Consider the following 17,683-nt stretch of genomic DNA (forward strand, 5'->3'; position numbering starts at 1 on the left):
CAAATATAAACAAGAGTATAATGTGTCACCAAGAAAGTAGAACAAAACAATGAACCAAAGAATTACAGAACAGCTGGCATTGGTATGTGACTGGAGGAGAGAGGGAATGTCAATTTAGACTCCGAATTTATAACCTGGAGTGAAATACATTGGATACAAAATTTAAATACAAAGTTTTAAAAAAACTGTGGAAGAGGGTAAGTATCAGACATGATTTTTGGTTTAAAAAATGAGGAAGGTGACAGGGGCTTTAAATTTTATTATTCATTAGTATGAATTCCCTGATGACGAATGAGATCTGAGCCACTACTAAATGCCTTCCCACATTCCTTACAGTTATAGGGCTTTTCACCAGTGTGAATTCTCAGATGTCGAGTAAGGTTTGAGCATTTATTAAAGGCCTTTCCGCATTCATTACATTCATATGGCTTTTCATCCGTATGAATTCTCTGATGCTGGAAAAGTTGTGAGTTCTGAGTAAAGGCCTTCCCACATTCAAGACATTCAAAGGGTTTCTCACCAGCGTGAATTCTCTGATGTTGACGAAGCTGTGAGCTCTGAGTAAAAGCCTTTCCGCATTCCTTACAATCATAGGGTTTCTCACCAGTGTGAATTCTCTGATGATTAGTAAGTGCTGAGCCACTACTAAAGGCTTTGCCACATTCCTTGCACTCATAGGGTTTCTCACCAGTATGAATTCTCTGATGTTGAACAAGCTTTGAGCTCTGGGTAAAGGCTTTGCCACATTCCTTACATTCATAGGGTTTCTCACCTGTATGAATTCGCACATGCTGAAAAAGTTGTGAGCTTTTAGTAAAGGCTTTCCCACATACCTTACATGCATAAGGCTTTTCACCGGTGTGAATTCGCTGATGGTCAATAAGATTTGAGCAATAACTAAAGGCCTTCCCACATTCCTTACATTCATAGGGTTTCTTACCGGTATGGATTCTCTGATGTTGAGAAAGGTATGAGCTACAACTGAAGGCCTTTCCACACTCCTTACATTCAAAGGGTTTTTCGCCAGTATGAATTTTCAGATGCCGAGTAACATGTGAACCACAACTAAAGAACTTCCCACACTCTTTGCATTCATAAGATTTTTCACCAATATGAATTCTCTGATGTTGAATAAATTGTGAGTTCTGACTAAAGGCCTTTCCACATTTCTTACATTCAAAGGGTCTGTCTTCATTATTCATTATTTGCTGGAGAGTAAGGAATGTCTGTTGAATAAATGTGGGCATGTATTCCGGAGTGAATATTTCTTGACTGAAATGCCCATTTGGATATCCCAGTTGTTTTGCAAGGCGGCTTCTATATTCCAAAACATCTCCAAAACTGGAGTACTCAAGGCCATGCTTTGTAAGTCCCATTATCTCCCTCTGGCATAATTCTATTTCATAAACTTCCTTCTTTAGAGATAATAACTTGGTTTCACACATTGATTCCAGATCTGAAAGAAAATAAAATGGTAAATGTTTTTTCCTATTTGTGAAAAGTTAAACTTTTATAATAGAAATGGAAAAATTAAGAATAGTATCTACTAGGAAATGACACAGGGTTCACAAGGATATCTGTGTTATCTGAAAAAATGGACAAGAAAGACAAATAAATTAGTAAGATAATGCGGGAAGCAGGGGAAGGTAACTATGCAAATAAGTTACTACAATGATACTCAAATACGGATGTGGATCAGAATCACCTGGAAAGGCTGGTAAATATACAATGGTTGGGCTATTTTCCATATTAAAACATGACTAGCCATATATATGATATATGACATACATGTCATATATGATATACATATATCCATATAAGTATGCATGTGTGTATATAAGTATATCATACAATATGTGTAACATGAAGTGGGTCATTTTCTAGCCTCCATTAAAGGTCTCCTGAGAGAAATAAATGCGTATGGGGAAGATTCCTTGGCTCTCAGGTATAATAAAGCCCCACACTGAGCTTCAAAAACACCTGGAATTTCCTGACAGGAGGTCTTTGTTATGCTAATAAGGTAGTTCAAAGTGGGACCTTAGAAAGCTTCAGGGTGGGGTCTGATTACCTGAAACACTAGCTTGTGATTAGAAGGTTGGGATTTTCAGCTGCCTGATCTCTGAGGAGAGAGAGGCTAGAGATTGAGTGGCCAGGGATTTAATCAATTGTGCCTGTGTAATAAAACCTCAAAAAAAGTGCTGAGCAGTAAACTCAGTGGAGCTTTCTGGTTGGTAAACGCATCGATGTGATAGGAGCAGGACAAACTGACTCCAAAGGGAGAGGGCATGGAAACTGTCCAGTTCCAGATCTTGCTCAAACATGTATCCTTTATAATAAAACTGTAGCTTTAAATACAGAGCTTTCCTGTTTTCTATGAGTCACTCTAACAAATTATTGAACCTGAGACCTTGGAAACCCCTTAATTTATTGCTGTTAGCTGGCTGACCTGCAGGTGGCCCAGGGACTCCCAAGACTTGCAGCTGGCATCTGAAGTGAGGACAGTAGTACTATGGAAGACTATGAGGGCTGCACATTCTGAATAGTGTCAGAGGTGAACTGCAGTATACCCAGTTGGGGTGGAAACAGAATAAGTTCTTTAATAAAGGATACAGTGGATACAATATGAATGTGGTGGCCGGGCATGGTGGCTCACGCCTGTAATCCCAGCACTTTGGGAGGCCAATGCAGGCAGATCACCTGAGGTCAGGAGCTCCAGACTAGCCTGGCCAGCATGGTGAAACCCCGTCTCTACTAAAAATACAAAAATTAGCTGGACATGGTGGCATGTGCCTGTAATCCCAGCTACTCGGGAGGCTGAGGCAGGAGAACTGCTTGAACCCAGGAGGCGGAGGCTGCAGTGCGCTGAGATCGCGCCACTGCACTACAGCTGGGTGACAGAGTGAGACTCCATCTCAAAATCAAAAAGAAATTGGTAACAGTGGGTTATTCACATGAGGGAAGAGCTAGATGTAAGTCTAATGTATTGAACTAATTTGATGTAAGTGTGTAAGTGGCAGATAGGGAAACTCAGAATATTTTATATGCTGGGGATTTAATGTAAATATTGTTTGCCTTGGAATTTTGAGATGCTGATCTTATGGGAGAGGAGACTTGCTCATGTACCACCACAGTGAATGAGAGAGAAGACAGCTAAAGTTTAAGGAAGATGGAAAGAAATTAAGACACAGTACAACATACTGCCATAGAAAGATAACAGGAACCAGAAGCAGATTGATGAGAGCTGGCTGCCAATTCTGATACTTAATTGTTGTGTGCCACAAGCAATTATTTAACCTCTAAGCTACCATTTCTTCACCTGTAAAAGGGCAATAGTCCCTAACTCATGATTACTGGGGGGTTACAGGAAAACGCATATACATGTTTTGGAGTAAAGTGTTCAGGTATTATTATGAAACAATTTCTTACTAAAAATGGGGATATTAGGCAAATTAAATGGTTTGACGATATCAAAACGAAGCCTATTGGAGTATCTCGAAACAGGAAGAGGGAATTAATTCCAACACAATCTTTTTCCTCCTATCTCTATATGATCCTGCAATAACTTTTTTTTTTGAAACAGAGTCTCACTCTGTCACCAGGCTAGAGTGCAGTGGTGCGATCCCAGCTCACTGCAACCTCCGACTCCAGGGTTCAAGCAATTCCCCTGCCTCAACCTTCCGCGTAGCGGGGACTACAGGCATGCACCACCACGCCCGTCTAATTTTTTGTATTTTAGAAGAGATGGGGTTTCACCATGTTGGCCAGGATGGTCTTGATCTCCTGACCTTGTGATCCACCCACCTCGGCCTCCCAAAGTGCTGGGATTACAGGCGTGAGCCACCGTACCCGGCAGATCTTGCAGTAACTTTTATCTAGTTAAGCTCCCAAGTAAAGTTTTAAAACTGCCCTCTTCTGTCTTCCACTGCCAATGTCATCTTCCAAAGCAGAATCAACTCTTTATCCAGACCAGTGAAGTGGCCTCCTCAACCAGTCTCCCCACCAAGCTCTCTCACCCTTTAATCTATCCAGGGAATAATATCATTTGGCTTAGGCTTCCACAGCTCATAGTCCAAACTCCTCACAATCTCCTGCAAAGGCTGAATGCTGTGGTTCCTGCCTGTCTGTCCAAACCCTGACTCACACTCCACTCCTACTTGATCCTGGGGCCCACCAACACAGGCTTTTAGTCTTTCAAACACACCAAGCTTTTCCCCATCAGAGCCTTCACAGGGATTCTTCTCTCTGCCTGGAGTTTTCTTCTTTAGTAAAACATTAAACAAGACCTAGTGGCAAGCCTAGTACTACAATAATTCTGAAGTAGGAATGAGCATAAATATTTCAATATGCCTATAATAACAGTAACATAACATGAACGTATCTGTGATTTCCATTAATGTCAAAGTCACAGGAACGACTACTACTACTACTACTATGGTTTGTCCCATACACCATGATAGGAAGAAATGTTATATCTCAATTAGAGGTTATTAAATATAAAGACGTATTTTTGAGCTGGGCACAGTGGCTCATGCCTGCAATCCCAGCACTTCAGGAGGCTGAGGCAGGCGAATCACAAGGTCATGAGTTCAAGACCAGCTTGGCCAATATGGTGAAACCCCATCTATACTAAAAATACAAAAATTAGCTGGGCACACTGGCAGGCTCCTGTAATCCCAGCTACCCAGACAGCTGAGGCAGGAGAATTGCTTGAACCTCGGGGGTGGAGGTTGCAGTGAGCCGAGATCACACCACTGCACTCAAGCCTGGATGACAGAGTGAGACTGTCTCAAAAAAAAAAAAAGAAAAAGAAAAGATGTATTTTTGATTCTCATCCAAGTTCATGGACTCCCTGAATTCTACCTAAAGGAATCCAAAGTTAGGAACCCCTAGAGCAAGAATGATCCTTTACAAACATGATCGGCCGGGCGCGGTGGCTCAAGCCTGTAATCCCAGCACTTTGGGAGGCCGAGACGGGCGGATCACGAGGTCAGGAGATCGAGACCATCCTGGCTAACACGGTGAAACCCCGTCTCTACTAAAAAATACAAAAAACTAGCCGGGCGAGGTGGCGGCGCCTGTAGTCCCAGCTACTCGGGAGGCTGAGGCAGGAGAATGGCCTAAACCCGGGAGTCGGAGCTTGCAGTGAGCTGAGATCCGGCCACTGCACTCCGGCCTGGGCGACAGAGCGAGACTCCGTCTCAAAAAAAAAAAAAAAAAAAAACAAACATGATCATGTCACTCTGCTAAATCATTCAATGGATTTACACCTCATTTGGAATAAAATTCAAGGTCCACAAGACCCAAAATCATCTACAGGTACACCTAATTCTCACCCTGACCTGCACCCAGCATGCAAACACTCATAAGCCTGCTACTTTCCTGATCTCCTCTTCTACAATTCCCACTTTGCTCATTCAATTTCAGCCACAATGGTGGCTGCCAAAAAGCTCTGAACTCGAGTACTTGGTTCTTCCTGTTCCCTTTGCCTGAATCTGTCCTAGCAGATATTTATATCACCTGTTCCCTCACTTCATTCAAGTCTTTACTAAAAGAACACCTCATCAGAGGCCTTCTCTAGCCTCTCTTCATAACACTTATATATCACCCACCACCTGACATTTCATATACACATGGACATATAATAATATAGAACTACAATGTATTAATATATATTATTTATACTATACCAATATATTAGTTGCATATAGATAAATACAAATGATATATAATTCCAAAAATATATTTATATATTATATAATATTAATGTCAAGCTAATATTGTTTTATGCATATATACTTGACATTCATTTTATTTTCTGCTATGGTTTGAATGTCTCTCCTTCAAAATTCAGCTGTTGCCAATGTGATAGTAGTAAGAGGTGGGGGCCAGACACAGTGGCTCAAGCCTTTAATCCTAGTACTTTGGTAGGCCCAGGTGGGTGGCTCGCTTGAACCCAGGAGTTAGAGACCAGCCTGGACAACAAGGCGAAACCCTGTCTCTACAAAAAATAAAAAAATTAGCTGGGCATGGTTATGTCTGCCTGTGGTCCCAGCTACTCGGGAGGCTGAGGTGGGAGGATCACCCGAGCCCGGGAGGTTGAGGCTGTGGTGAGCCACGATCCTGCTGTTGCATTCCAGCCTGCGTGACAGAGTGAGACTCTGTCTCAAAAAAAAAAAAAAAAAAAATTTCCAAAAACAAAGAGGTGGGGTCTTTAAGAGATGATCGGGCTTTGAGGATCCATCCCTCAAGAATGGGTTTGGGTGCTCTTATGAAGGGGCTTGATGGAAGGAGTTGGCTCTCTTGCTCCTAGTGCCTTCTGCCACACGAAGATGCAAGAAGGCCCTCATCAGATGCCAGTGCCTTGATCTTAGAATTCTTAGCCTCCAGATCTATGAGAAAATAAATTTCTGTTCTTTATATATTACTTAATGTGAGGTATTCTGTTGTAACAGCACAAAATGGACTAAGACATTTTCTCTCTTACCCTCTAGAATGTAGGCTTCAGAAGCGCAGAACTTTAGAATGCCTTCATGAATACTATAGTCCCAGCCCTTGGACCAATGCTTGGTGCATAGTAATGCTCAATAGTACTCTTCTGGTTCTCCTACTTCATCCCAAATCTCTCCTGCTCTGCCACCTCTTCCTGTTTAATATAGGCACACATTCTTTTTTTTTTCTTGGCCCCAACAATATCTCTATACATGGTGACTGCAGTCACTTCCAAGGCTCCACCTATACTTCAATAGGGATTAATTCCACTTCTACATAGTTAGCCTTTGACTTTCTGCTAAACTCTTTATCTCATTTCTCTTTTATACTACTCTACTTTGTGGAAGTCATATATGTATATATTTTAGCACCACTTTTGGACCTTGAGTTCGTAAAGGTAACATAATCAGTAAACTGTAGCACCTGGAAGATTCCCTTACACAAACCAGGAAATTAAAAAAAGTTCGATAAAGGAAACATTGAAGACAGTCTGATAAAACAGGTCACTGACAGGCAGCTATAATGAAGACCAGTACTTGGGCAAGCTGTGTGTGTGCGTGTGCGTGTGTGTGTATATTCACCTGTGTGTATACAGATGCAATTCCATCATTTTGGGGAGTGGTAGTAGAAAACACCTGCACAAGTTTAAAAAATGCAGAAGAGGGGCCGGGCGCAGTGGTTCATGCCTGTAATCCCAGCACTTTGGGAGGCTGAGGTGGGTGAATCAGGAGTTTGAGACCAGCCTGGCCAATATGGTGAAACCCCATCTCTACTAAAAATACAAAAATTAGGTGGGCATGGTGGCACGTGCCTGTAGTCCCAGCTACTCAGGAGGCTGAGGCAGAAGAATAGCTTGAACCCGAGAGGCAGAGGTTGCAGTGAGCCGAGATCATGCCACTGCACTCCAGCCTGAGCAACAGAGCGAGACTCCGTCTCAAAAAAAAAAAGAAAAAAAAAATGCAGAAGAGGAAGAAAAAGAATTAGCCAGGCATGGTGGCACATGCCTATGGTCCCAGCTACTTGGAAGGCTGAGGCAGGGAGACTGCCTAAGCCCAGAAGTTTGAGCCTACAATGAGTTATGATCATGTCACTGTACTCCAGCCTGGGTGACAGAGCCAGGCCCTTAAAAAAAAAAAAAACAAAAAACAAAAAAACAGAGAGAGAGTAAAAGAAGCTAGCAAACAGCTGAATCTAAAATATGGGTAAAAGAGGGTTTTTTTTAGAGGAGAAGTGAAAGGTACCTTCTACTTGAAATTAAGAGGAGAGTTGGAGAGGAGTAGTAGAAAGAGTGGTAAGTGAGGAAAAGGGTGAAACAGGTTACTTAACAACTATGCTAAAAGGACTTCATTTTCTACACTGGCCTAGTTTCTTGATGGGAGCTTCAGCGACAACATCTCAAAGGTGCTGTTTCCTCCTGACCGGCTGAGTTCTGACCTGTCATGCCTTTCTCCTGTCCAGTCATTTCTCACTTACCTGAACACAGGCCTCTTGTAAGCTCTCTGCCAACCATCCAGGGCTCTTTCCCTTGTTCCAATAAGGAGATCACTTGAGGCTTAGGAGTGTAAAGTCCTGCTCACAAGAAAAGATATGGAATATGGTTATGCTGTGGGTAAATGAGATCCAGTCCCTTGATGATCAAGGAAGAGATGCCACTACAGGAACAGCCAAAGAAAGATGAAGACGAAGCCTCAACCACAGCCCACTGGAGTTGCCCATTTCCCATTCTTCCTTTTCATTTCAGCTCAAACCATTTGTTTGGTAATAAAGAATAGAAATTCAGCTAGTAACTTGAAAAGCAGCTGAGAAATTCACTGTGGAAGAAGCAGACATTCCAGAGGAGAACTGGGAATCACTGGTACGGATGCCCTTACCCATTGAAACCAGATTGCTGTAGTTCTCCAACATCACATCTCTGTATAAGTCCCTCTGAACAGGGTCCAGGCAGTCCCACTCCTCCTGAGAGAAGTCTATGGACACATCACTGAACATCACTGATCCCTGAAACAATAAACATACGTCTTACTTGTGTAATTAAAAAAATGTATCAGAGACTACTGTGCTTGTATTGTGGGGTAATACAAAATGAGTAATTATATTGGTGTCACTGAGAACCTGTATCTTTAGATCTCAGAAACAGATGCAAGAGTAGGAAGTTTATATTAAATTTCTGACTCTGTCCATTGAAAAGGACTAGAAATGATGACTAATCCAGTAGTAACGAGCATCCCTAGTGTCTAGATTGTGGTTTCTTTTCTTTTCTTTCTTCTTTTTTTTTTTTGAGACAGAATTTCACTTTTGTCACCCAGGCTAGAGCGCAGGGCGCGATCTCGGCTCACTGCAACCGCCTCCTGGGTTCAAGCAATTCTCCTGCCTTAGCCTCCTGAGTAGCAGGGATTACAGGCACGTACCACCACACCTGGCTAATTTTTGTATTTTAAGTAAAGACAGGGTTTCACCATGTTGGCCAGGCTCAAACTCCTAATCTCAGGTGATCCACCCGCCTCGGCCTCCCAAAGTGCTGGGATTATGGTGTGAGCCACTGCACCCAGCCTAGATTGTGGTTTCTAAGTATCATTTTCAAATAAAAGAAACCAAGGTTCTTTGGGAAAAGAACTAATTTCATGAAATCCACAAGAGCAAATTTTACAAAATACACAGGATGAGTCTGAACGTCTTGTTATACCAAAAAGCAAGAAAGCAACCAAAAACTGTTAGGATCATGCTGATAAGACTAGAGGCCACCTTGAAGACACTCCCACTGGCCAACACTGTTACAACTCGCATATCAAATTATTATAATTTTTTTTGTAATAGGATTTATAAATTTAGGGTTTGAAAATCTTACAAAAGTTATCTTAAGCCACATTAAATAATGCTATCTTGACAATGACATTGCAAAACTAATAAAATAAAGATACTAGAGATATGTAAAAAGTACAGGGAGATGAGGCACATGTTGGGGGAAATCTAGAGAAAATGTGGTATTTGGGTATTTAGATTTTTTTTTTTTTTTTTTTTGAGACGGAGTCTCGCTCTGTTGCCCAGGCTGGAGTGCAGTGGCCGGATCTCAGCTCACTGCAAGCTCCGCCTCCCGGGTGTACGCCATTTTCCTGCCTCAGCCTCCCAAGTAGCTGGGACTACAGGCACCCGCCACCTCGCCCGGCTAGTTTTTTTGTATTTTTTAGTAGAGATGGGGTTTCACCGTGTTAGCCAAGATGGTCTCGATCTCCTGACCTCGCGATCCGCCCATCTCGGCCTCCCAAAGTGCTGGGATTACAGGCTTGAGCCACCGCGCCCGGCCTAGACGTTTTATTTGTATTTTTGTTTCATTAGCAACTAATGCTTGAGGCATCTATTTAATAAAATAGATGTGGGCCGGGCGCAGTGGCTCACGCCTCTAATCCCAGCACTTTGGGAGGCCGAGGTGGGCGGATCACCTGAGGTCGGGAGTTCGAGACCAGCCTGACCAACATGGAGAAACCCCGTCTTTACTAAAAATACACAATTAGCCGGGCATGGTGGCACATGCCTGTAATCCCAGCTACTTGGGAGGCTGAGGTAGGAGAATCGCTTGAACCTGGGAGGCAGAGGTTGTGGTGAGCAGAGATCGCACCACTGCACTCCAGCCTGGGCGACAAAAATGAAACTCCATCTCAAAAAAATAAATAAATAAAATTAAAAAATAACAAAATAGACGTGTATTTTCTTTAATAAAAAGAAAGCGTCTTCCCCTCCTCAATGTAGAAATTGGAACAAAGATATGCCAAACCCCTATTAAGACATTTCCCATGGGATTAAAAAATCCCAGGCCAGGCGCGGTGGCCCACGCTTATAATCCCAGCACTTTCGGAGGTCAACACGGGGGGATCACGAGGTCAGGAGTTCGAGACCAGTTTGACCAACATGGTGAAACCCTGTCTCAACTAAAAATACAAAAATTAGCCAGGCATGGTGGCGTGAGCCTGTAGTCCCAGCTACTCAGGAGTCTGAGACAGGAGAATTGCTTGAACCTGGGAGACGGAGGTTTCAGTTATCCAAGATTGCACCACTGCACTCCAGCCTGGGCAAGAGAGCGAGACTCTATATCAAACAAAATGAAGCGGTGTAATCCCAGCACTTTGGGAGGCTGAGGCGGGCGGATCATGAGGTCAGGAGATCAAGACCATACTGGCTAACATGGTAAAACCTCGTCTCTACTAAAAATACAAAAAACTTAGCCGGGCGGAGTGGCAGGCCTGTAATCCCAGCACTTTGGGAAGCCAAGGCAGGTGGATCATGAGGTCAGGAGTTCAAGACCAGTCTGGCCAACATGATGAAACCCCATCTCTACTCAAACTACAAAAAAATTAGCTGGGCATGGTGGCGGACGCCTGTAATTCCAGCTACTCGGGAGGCTGAGGCAGAGAATTGCTTGAACCTGGGAGGTGGAGGCTGCAGTGAGCTGAGATTGTGCCACTGCACTCCAGCCTGGGCAACAGAGCTAGACTTCGTCTCAAAAAAAAGAAAAGAAAAAGAAAAAAAATTTTTGAGGAAAAAAGGAAAATGTCTTACTTATACAAAAAATACTAATTAGTTTTGTCAATAATTTATCTGACCAAAACGAAAATAGTTAATGTTTATCAAATAAGTAAAAAGTCAGTAATAATAATGTTACAACTTCTGAAAAAATTCATAAAATTGAAAAGCAGAGAAAAATTTCTCAGGCCATCAATTTTTCTCCCTTATTAAGGGAGAAAAAAGGTCTTCATGATTCTGCTAAAAGACCTCACCTAACAATGCAAGGGGTAGTCAGGGAATGTCTTAAATCTCTGTCCCATTGATGAATCATCCCCTTTTGCTTGTCCTATGCAGGAAGACTATTTATGGTCACGTTACACAGCAGCTACATGACCTGGTATAACACAACTATAATCAGTTTGCTTGTGCCTGACACAAAAGTTCTCAACTCTTAGTCTGTGTTATGTCCAAAGCTATCCTTCATCTAATACATTCTAAACTACCCCCATGTGATCTTAGAGCATCAATCAAAGCTACAAAAAAGATATATGTAAAGTTATTTTATTTTTATTTTTTTGAGATGTCGCCCAGGCTGGAGTACAGTGGCGTGATCTTGGCTCACTGCAATCTCTGCCTCCCAGGTTCAAGGATTCTCCTGCCTCAGCCTCCTAAGTAGCTGGGACTACAGGAATGTGCCACCATGCCTGGCTTATTTTTTGTGTTTTTAGTAGAGATGGGGTTTCACCATGTTGGCCAGCCTAGTCTCTAACTCCTGACCTCAGGTGATCTGCCCGCCTCCACTTCCCAAAGTGCTGAGATTACAGGCGTGAGCCACCGCGCCTGGCCTTTTACAAATTCTTTAATAATTATTTTTCTGGTGGTAGAATTTTCTACAATATAGATATTACTGGATAAGACTTAAAAGGTTATTCTGTGCTCTGATGGTGTGATCTAAATGACTTATGCATTGGCTGAATGCATTGGCTGAATGCATTGGCTGAACCATTGTAAACATCCATTATCACTATCCTTAATCCTGAGATAAAGAAAACTTGATGATTCACAGAAATTCCTTACAATCCAAACTTCCTTGTCAACCTAAAATTGGACTTCTCTCCAGGATGTTCTTACAGAGTTGCAGAGATCTATATCAGCCACCAACCCCATGATCCCCAAAGCTGCCTAAACCAGATTTTGCAACAATCCAACATTTGGAACTACCAGCACCACATTTCATCCTATCTTACTGGAGAATGCTACTCTGTACAGATAATCTTAGCTTTTCTATATTCCCATCTAAGTAACTCACACCTTCAACTCATCAAATAATGGTCCAGACAGGGTAAGTTCATTTTACGAATCTATTCTTGCTTCCTTGAGATACTTCATCCCCTATCACAGTCCTTGGGAAAGAGTTGAAAAAAAAGATGCATAGGTATTTACGGAATGAAAATATTAATGCTGGTTGATTTATAAAAATAAAAGGGATACTTAGACATGGTATAGAATTATCTAGCTAAGAAGAAATGGGGATCAGGATTCTGAAGGGGAACTCTGTTAGCCAGAAATGTCAGGATAAGGAAAGCAATTGCTCATGTCTTTTTTTAAAAAAAGAAACCAAATGTCAGGAAGGCAAGAAAAAGCATCAACTCACCTCAGCCATGGCTTCCAGTACTGCAGACGGTCAGTCTTCCTTGAGGCTGTTCTCCTGAAAAAGGATAGTGTTCTGAGATTGCGTGACTGGGGAAGTAAAACCCTCTAGAAATCACACCAGAGGCCAGATAAAACTACCTCCATACTTCTTGGTCTTAAGATATAACTCTAGTTAGTGGGAATATGGAACAAATCCTACTCCTTCCTTAACCCTACAAACCCCAGGCTTTAGCTGCAGCAAGATGGATCCTGGGTAACTGGATCCAAGGGAAGACAAGGACCCAGATTCATTCTCCCTCATGCAAACAACCTAAGTTCCTGCCTTAGCCAAGGGATTCGGGCCAGACCTTGTCCCACCTCAGTGATGTTGCTCTGAACCCACGATTGAGCTACTATGGCCTGCCCTGAGCTACTGACCTACTATGACCCAAGACTGAGCTACCATGACCTCCTTTGCAGCCCTCAGGTCCCCAAACTAGACTCATACAAATGGTGCCTTTTGGCCAGGAACACAGTGCACTCAGATCAGAAAGACCAAAGACTTCCCTAATCAAGTCTTTTTGTTTCTCAACCCTAAAAAAGTCAACTTCCCTCACCACATTCACACACACAACACTCGCATCCACCCCTAAACACAAAGGGATGCAGGGGGTACTAAGTCTTCTAGCTCTGTTTTATTTAAATATATATATGCTTGTAATACCAGCCACTTGGAAGGCTGAGGCACAAGAATCCCTTGAACCCGGGAGGCAGAGGTTGCAGTGAGCCGAGATTGTGCCATTGCACTCCAACTTGGGTGACAGGGTGAGACTCTGACTCAAAAAAAAAAAAAAAAGGCTGGGCCCAGTGGCTCACACCCGTAATCTCAGCACTTTGGGAGGCTGAGGCAGGTGGATCACCTGAGGTCAGGAGTTAAAGACCAGCCTGACCAACATGGAGAAACCTGTTTCTACTAAAAAAATAAAATAAAATAAAAAAATTAGCCAGGCATGGTGGCACATGCCTGTTATCCCAGCTACTTGGGAGGCTGAGGCAGGAGAATTGCTTGGAGGTTGCAATGAGCCGAGATTGTGCCACTGCACTCCAGCCTGGGCAACAAGAACGAAACTCTGTCTCAAAAAAAAAAAAAGAAAAGAAATTCAATCTTTTGCTGTTGCCAAAAGGTGAGGCTGTTTTTAAAAATATCTGTGCTCAAAGGACTCCTTTTAAGAGTCTCCTGAAAGGTAATCCCATTAGCCAACGAATGAAAACTTGTACAACAATAAACAGAATACTTCTGCCACTCCACCAGACTATGGTAGTCTTTAACAGATATCAGTCAACTGAAATAGCTGTGAAATGCTCTAAGTCTACAATAACATGTAAGAAAAAAATTGTTTTAAAGTACACAAAAAAGGTAGGTGGATAAAAGTGGTTTTTTTTTTACGTACAATAGAGAGTGATTATATATGTGTTTTTTTCTCATCCTGTTTTTTATAGTTCCAGTATTAGCGGCTTGTTTCCATCTATACAAGATAAAAAGAATAAACTCAGGAAGTTTGAAAAAGCCAGTTAGTCCCAGAAAAAGGAAAAACTGTACCAAAGTCAGAGGACCCATCACAACAGTGGCCTCACACAATATCCCAAGATAGGAGATTCACTGCAGTTAGTACACATACACAAAACCAAGGATAGAAATGGGATACAATAAAATAACAAATTAGCCAAATGCTCCAAAAGAGAGCTTAAAGCTTATGGCATACTGTGGGCGGCAAGCCAACCAGGTGTTAAGGCAAGAGACCTAGGGTACAAGCTGTTTTAGTATAATACACAAAATATATAGAATAAAAATAGTTGTACCAAAAATAAATTACAATTATATATAAATATTATTAATCATTAGTTTGTAGCATTACTCTTTATTGCGCTACAATTATAACCTATAAAAACCCAGGTCATACAGAGATAGAAACTAAAGGAACACGGTACAGAGATAAAAACTAAAGGGACACGGTAAAAAATGGCCCAAACAAAAACGTGAGCCCTCTGTTATGTCCAGACAGGGCCACTAGAGGGCTTCTTGGTCTAGTGGCAGCACCAGTGCCTGGGTAGGCACCCGTTACTTAACAGACTGGGAAAAGGAGTCCCCCTTTCTCCGGAGGAGTTAAAACACACTCTGCTCCACCACCTCTCGTAAAAGGCCTGACATGAGTCAGGCCCGCCCACAGCCATCCAGAGGCCTAACCGTCTCCCTGTGATGCTGTGCTTCAGCAGTCACGCCCATGGTCTGCTTTCATGTTCTGCCCTGTACACCTGGCTCCGCCCTCTAAATAACAGTAACAAAATTAGTAAAAGTACTAAAGTCTTTAAAATACATTTAAAAAAAAATGATGTAAACTGTCCCCTCTCTCTCTCTGCCTCAGGGACCAAATAGGGAAGGGCCCCCTGTCCGGTGGACACATGACTCGCGTGACCTTACCTATCATTGGAGATGACTCTCACTCCATACCCTGCCCCTTTGCCTTATACACAATAAATAACAGCGCGACCAGGCATTCGGGGCCACTACCAGTCTCCGTGTCTTGGTGGTAGCTGTCCCCCAGGCTCAGCTGTCTTTTTTTTTTTTTTTTTTTTTTTTTGAGACGGAGTCTCGCTCTGTAGCCCAGGCTGGAGTGCAGTGGCCGGATCTCAGCTCACTGCAAGCTCCGCCTCCCGGGTTCCCGCCATTCTCCGGCCTCAGCCTCCCGAGTAGCTGGGACTACAGGCGTTGCCACCTCGCCCGGCTATTTTTTGTATTTCTTAGTAGAGATGGGGTTTCACCGTGTTAGCCAGGATGGTCTCGATCTCCTGACCTCGTGATCCGCCCATCTCGGCCTCCCAAAGTGCTGGGATTACAGGCTTGAGCCACCGCGCCCGGCCTCAGCTGTCTTTTGTTCTCTTTGTCTTGTGTCTTTAGTTCTACAATCTCTTGTCTCCACACACAAAGAGAAAAATCCACAGGCCCTGTAGGGCTGGACCCTACACATGCTCAACCTATTATCACCTAGGAAGTAAACATTCTCTTAACAATATTAAACCCCTAATAATTACATAGTGATATTAATAAGGGAGATTTAAGTTTTTTAAAAATGCCTGGCTGGGTACAGCGGCTCATGCCTGTAATCCCAGCACTTTGGGAGGCTGAGGAGGGCAGATCACGACGTCAACAGGTCAAGACCATCCTGGCCAACGTGGTGAAACCCTGCCTCTACTAAAAATACAAAAATTAGCTGGGTGTGGTGGTGGGTGCCTGTAATCCCAGCTACTTGGGAGGCTGAGGTAGGAGAATCAGGAGGCCGAGGTTGCAGTGCGCCGAGATCATGCCACTACACTCCAGCCTGGCAACAGAGCAAGACTACATCTCAAAAAAAGAATAAATAAATAAGATTTTAAAATACCACTAGCCCAGGTCAATGTATCTTAATAACAGGGGGATGAGCTGTAGTGAAACTGCAGACCATGCAAAAATTTAAAGCACATATCTTGTCCAATAAATGAACTGACTTACAAAAATTAAAATCTATATTAAAAATAGAAACTTACATGTCTGATGAAGTATAAAAAGAGACTCAGTCTCATGATCAACAGCTTAGGAAACTTAAATGCACATTACTAAGTGAAAGAAGCCAATTCAAAAGACTACATACTGTATGATTACAACATTCTGGAAAAGGCAAAACTATGGAGACAATAAAAAGATTAGGAGCTGACAGGGAAGGAGGATCAGTCAGGGAAGAGGCCTTTTAGAGCAATGGAATTCATATGCATGACATCATAATGGAGATACATGTCTTTATACATTTGTCCAAACCCATGGATGTATAACACCAGGAGTGAACCCTAATGTAAACTATAGACTCAGTGATAATGATGTGTCCACATGGGTCCATGAGTTGTAATAAATGTACCCACTCTGATGGGGAATATTGATGATGGGGGAGACCATACATGTGTGGGTGAAAGAGGCATATGGGAAATCTCTGTACCTTCTGCTCAATTTTACTGTGAACCTAGAAGCACCCTAAAAAATAAAGCATATTAAAACAAATAACAACAAAAAAGTAAGTCCTGTCACATGCTACATGTTTGAACCCTGAGGACATTATGCTAAGTCAGGGATTTAAGCAATGTATTTAAAATAACTGGTGGCTCAAAGAATAAATTGCAATGGAAGTTAAAAATATTTTATCAGGTCAGGGGATCGAGACCATCCTGGCCAACATGGTGAAACCCCATCTCTACTAAAATACAAAAAAAACAAATTAGCTGGGCGTGGTGGTGAGCATCTGTAGTCCCAGCTACTTGGGAGGCTGAGGCAGGAGAATCACTTGAACCCAGGAGGCAGAGGCTGCAGTGAGCTGAGATTGTGCCATTGCACTCCACCCTGGTGAGAGAGCAAGACTCCTTTGCAAAAAAAAAAAAAAATTGGCTGGGTGTGGTGGCTCACGCCTGTAATCACAGCACTTTGGGAGGCCGAGGCAGGTGGATCACAAGGTCAAGGAGATCGAGACCCTATCTGTACTAAAAATACAAAAAATTAGCTGGTGGTGTGGTGGTCGCCTGTAGTCCCAGCAACTCGAGAGGCTGAGGCAGGAGAATGACGTGAACCTGGGAGGCGGAGTTTGCAGCAAGCTGAGATCGCACCACTGCATTCCAGACTGGGGGAGAGAGTGAGACTCCGTCTCAAAAAAAAAAAAAAAAAAAAAAAGTAAACTGAATGATAATAAAAAATAACACATCAAGGTAATTTATCAAAGCATTTAACTAATTCATTATTATATTGTATCCCATTACTACTTGGATTATTGTGTGTGTCTACTGACTAACTGCAGTGAATCCTCTTTCTATCTTGAGGTATTGTGATTAGAAAGAAGCCAGTCACAAAAAGACAAATACTATTATATATGATTCCATTTACAGAGGTATCTAAGGTAGTCAAACTCATAGAAACAGAAAGTAGAACGGTGGCTGCCAGGGGCTGGGGAAAGAGGGAAATGGGACATTGTAGCTTAATAGTTATAATTCA

At 42.6% G+C, this 17,683-nt stretch overlaps 2 protein-coding genes across 6 annotated transcripts in view; both read right to left on the minus strand.

Annotated features, from left to right (window-relative positions):
• HKR1 (HKR1, GLI-Kruppel zinc finger family member) overlaps window positions 1–17,683 on the minus strand; it is a 410,249-nt gene that overhangs the window by 42,320 nt on the left and 350,246 nt on the right. The gene's annotated exons all lie outside the window — the stretch shown is intronic.
• ZNF383 (zinc finger protein 383) overlaps window positions 1–17,683 on the minus strand; it is a 25,791-nt gene continuing 8,108 nt past the window's right edge. For 3 of the 5 annotated variants that reach the window (XM_025368098.1, XM_025368099.1, XM_025368097.1), the window contains 4 exons: window positions 12,641–12,694; window positions 8,361–8,487; window positions 7,963–8,058; window positions 1–1,456 (listed from right to left, as the gene is read on the minus strand). In XM_025368098.1, the coding sequence (XP_025223883.1) occupies window positions 261–1,456; window positions 7,963–8,058; window positions 8,361–8,487; window positions 12,641–12,649 (1,428 nt within the window). In that variant the 5' untranslated portion in view covers window positions 12,650–12,694 and the 3' untranslated portion in view covers window positions 1–260. Of the gene's footprint in view, window positions 1,457–7,962; window positions 8,488–12,640; window positions 12,695–16,200; window positions 16,411–17,683 lie in introns of those variants that run through there. The other 2 variants (XM_025368096.1, XM_025368100.1) reach the window with 2 other exon arrangements.

The sequence above is a fragment of the Theropithecus gelada genome, chromosome 19 (genome assembly GCF_003255815.1).
Source record: "Theropithecus gelada isolate Dixy chromosome 19, Tgel_1.0, whole genome shotgun sequence".
Classification (NCBI taxonomy): Eukaryota; Metazoa; Chordata; class Mammalia; order Primates; family Cercopithecidae; genus Theropithecus; species Theropithecus gelada.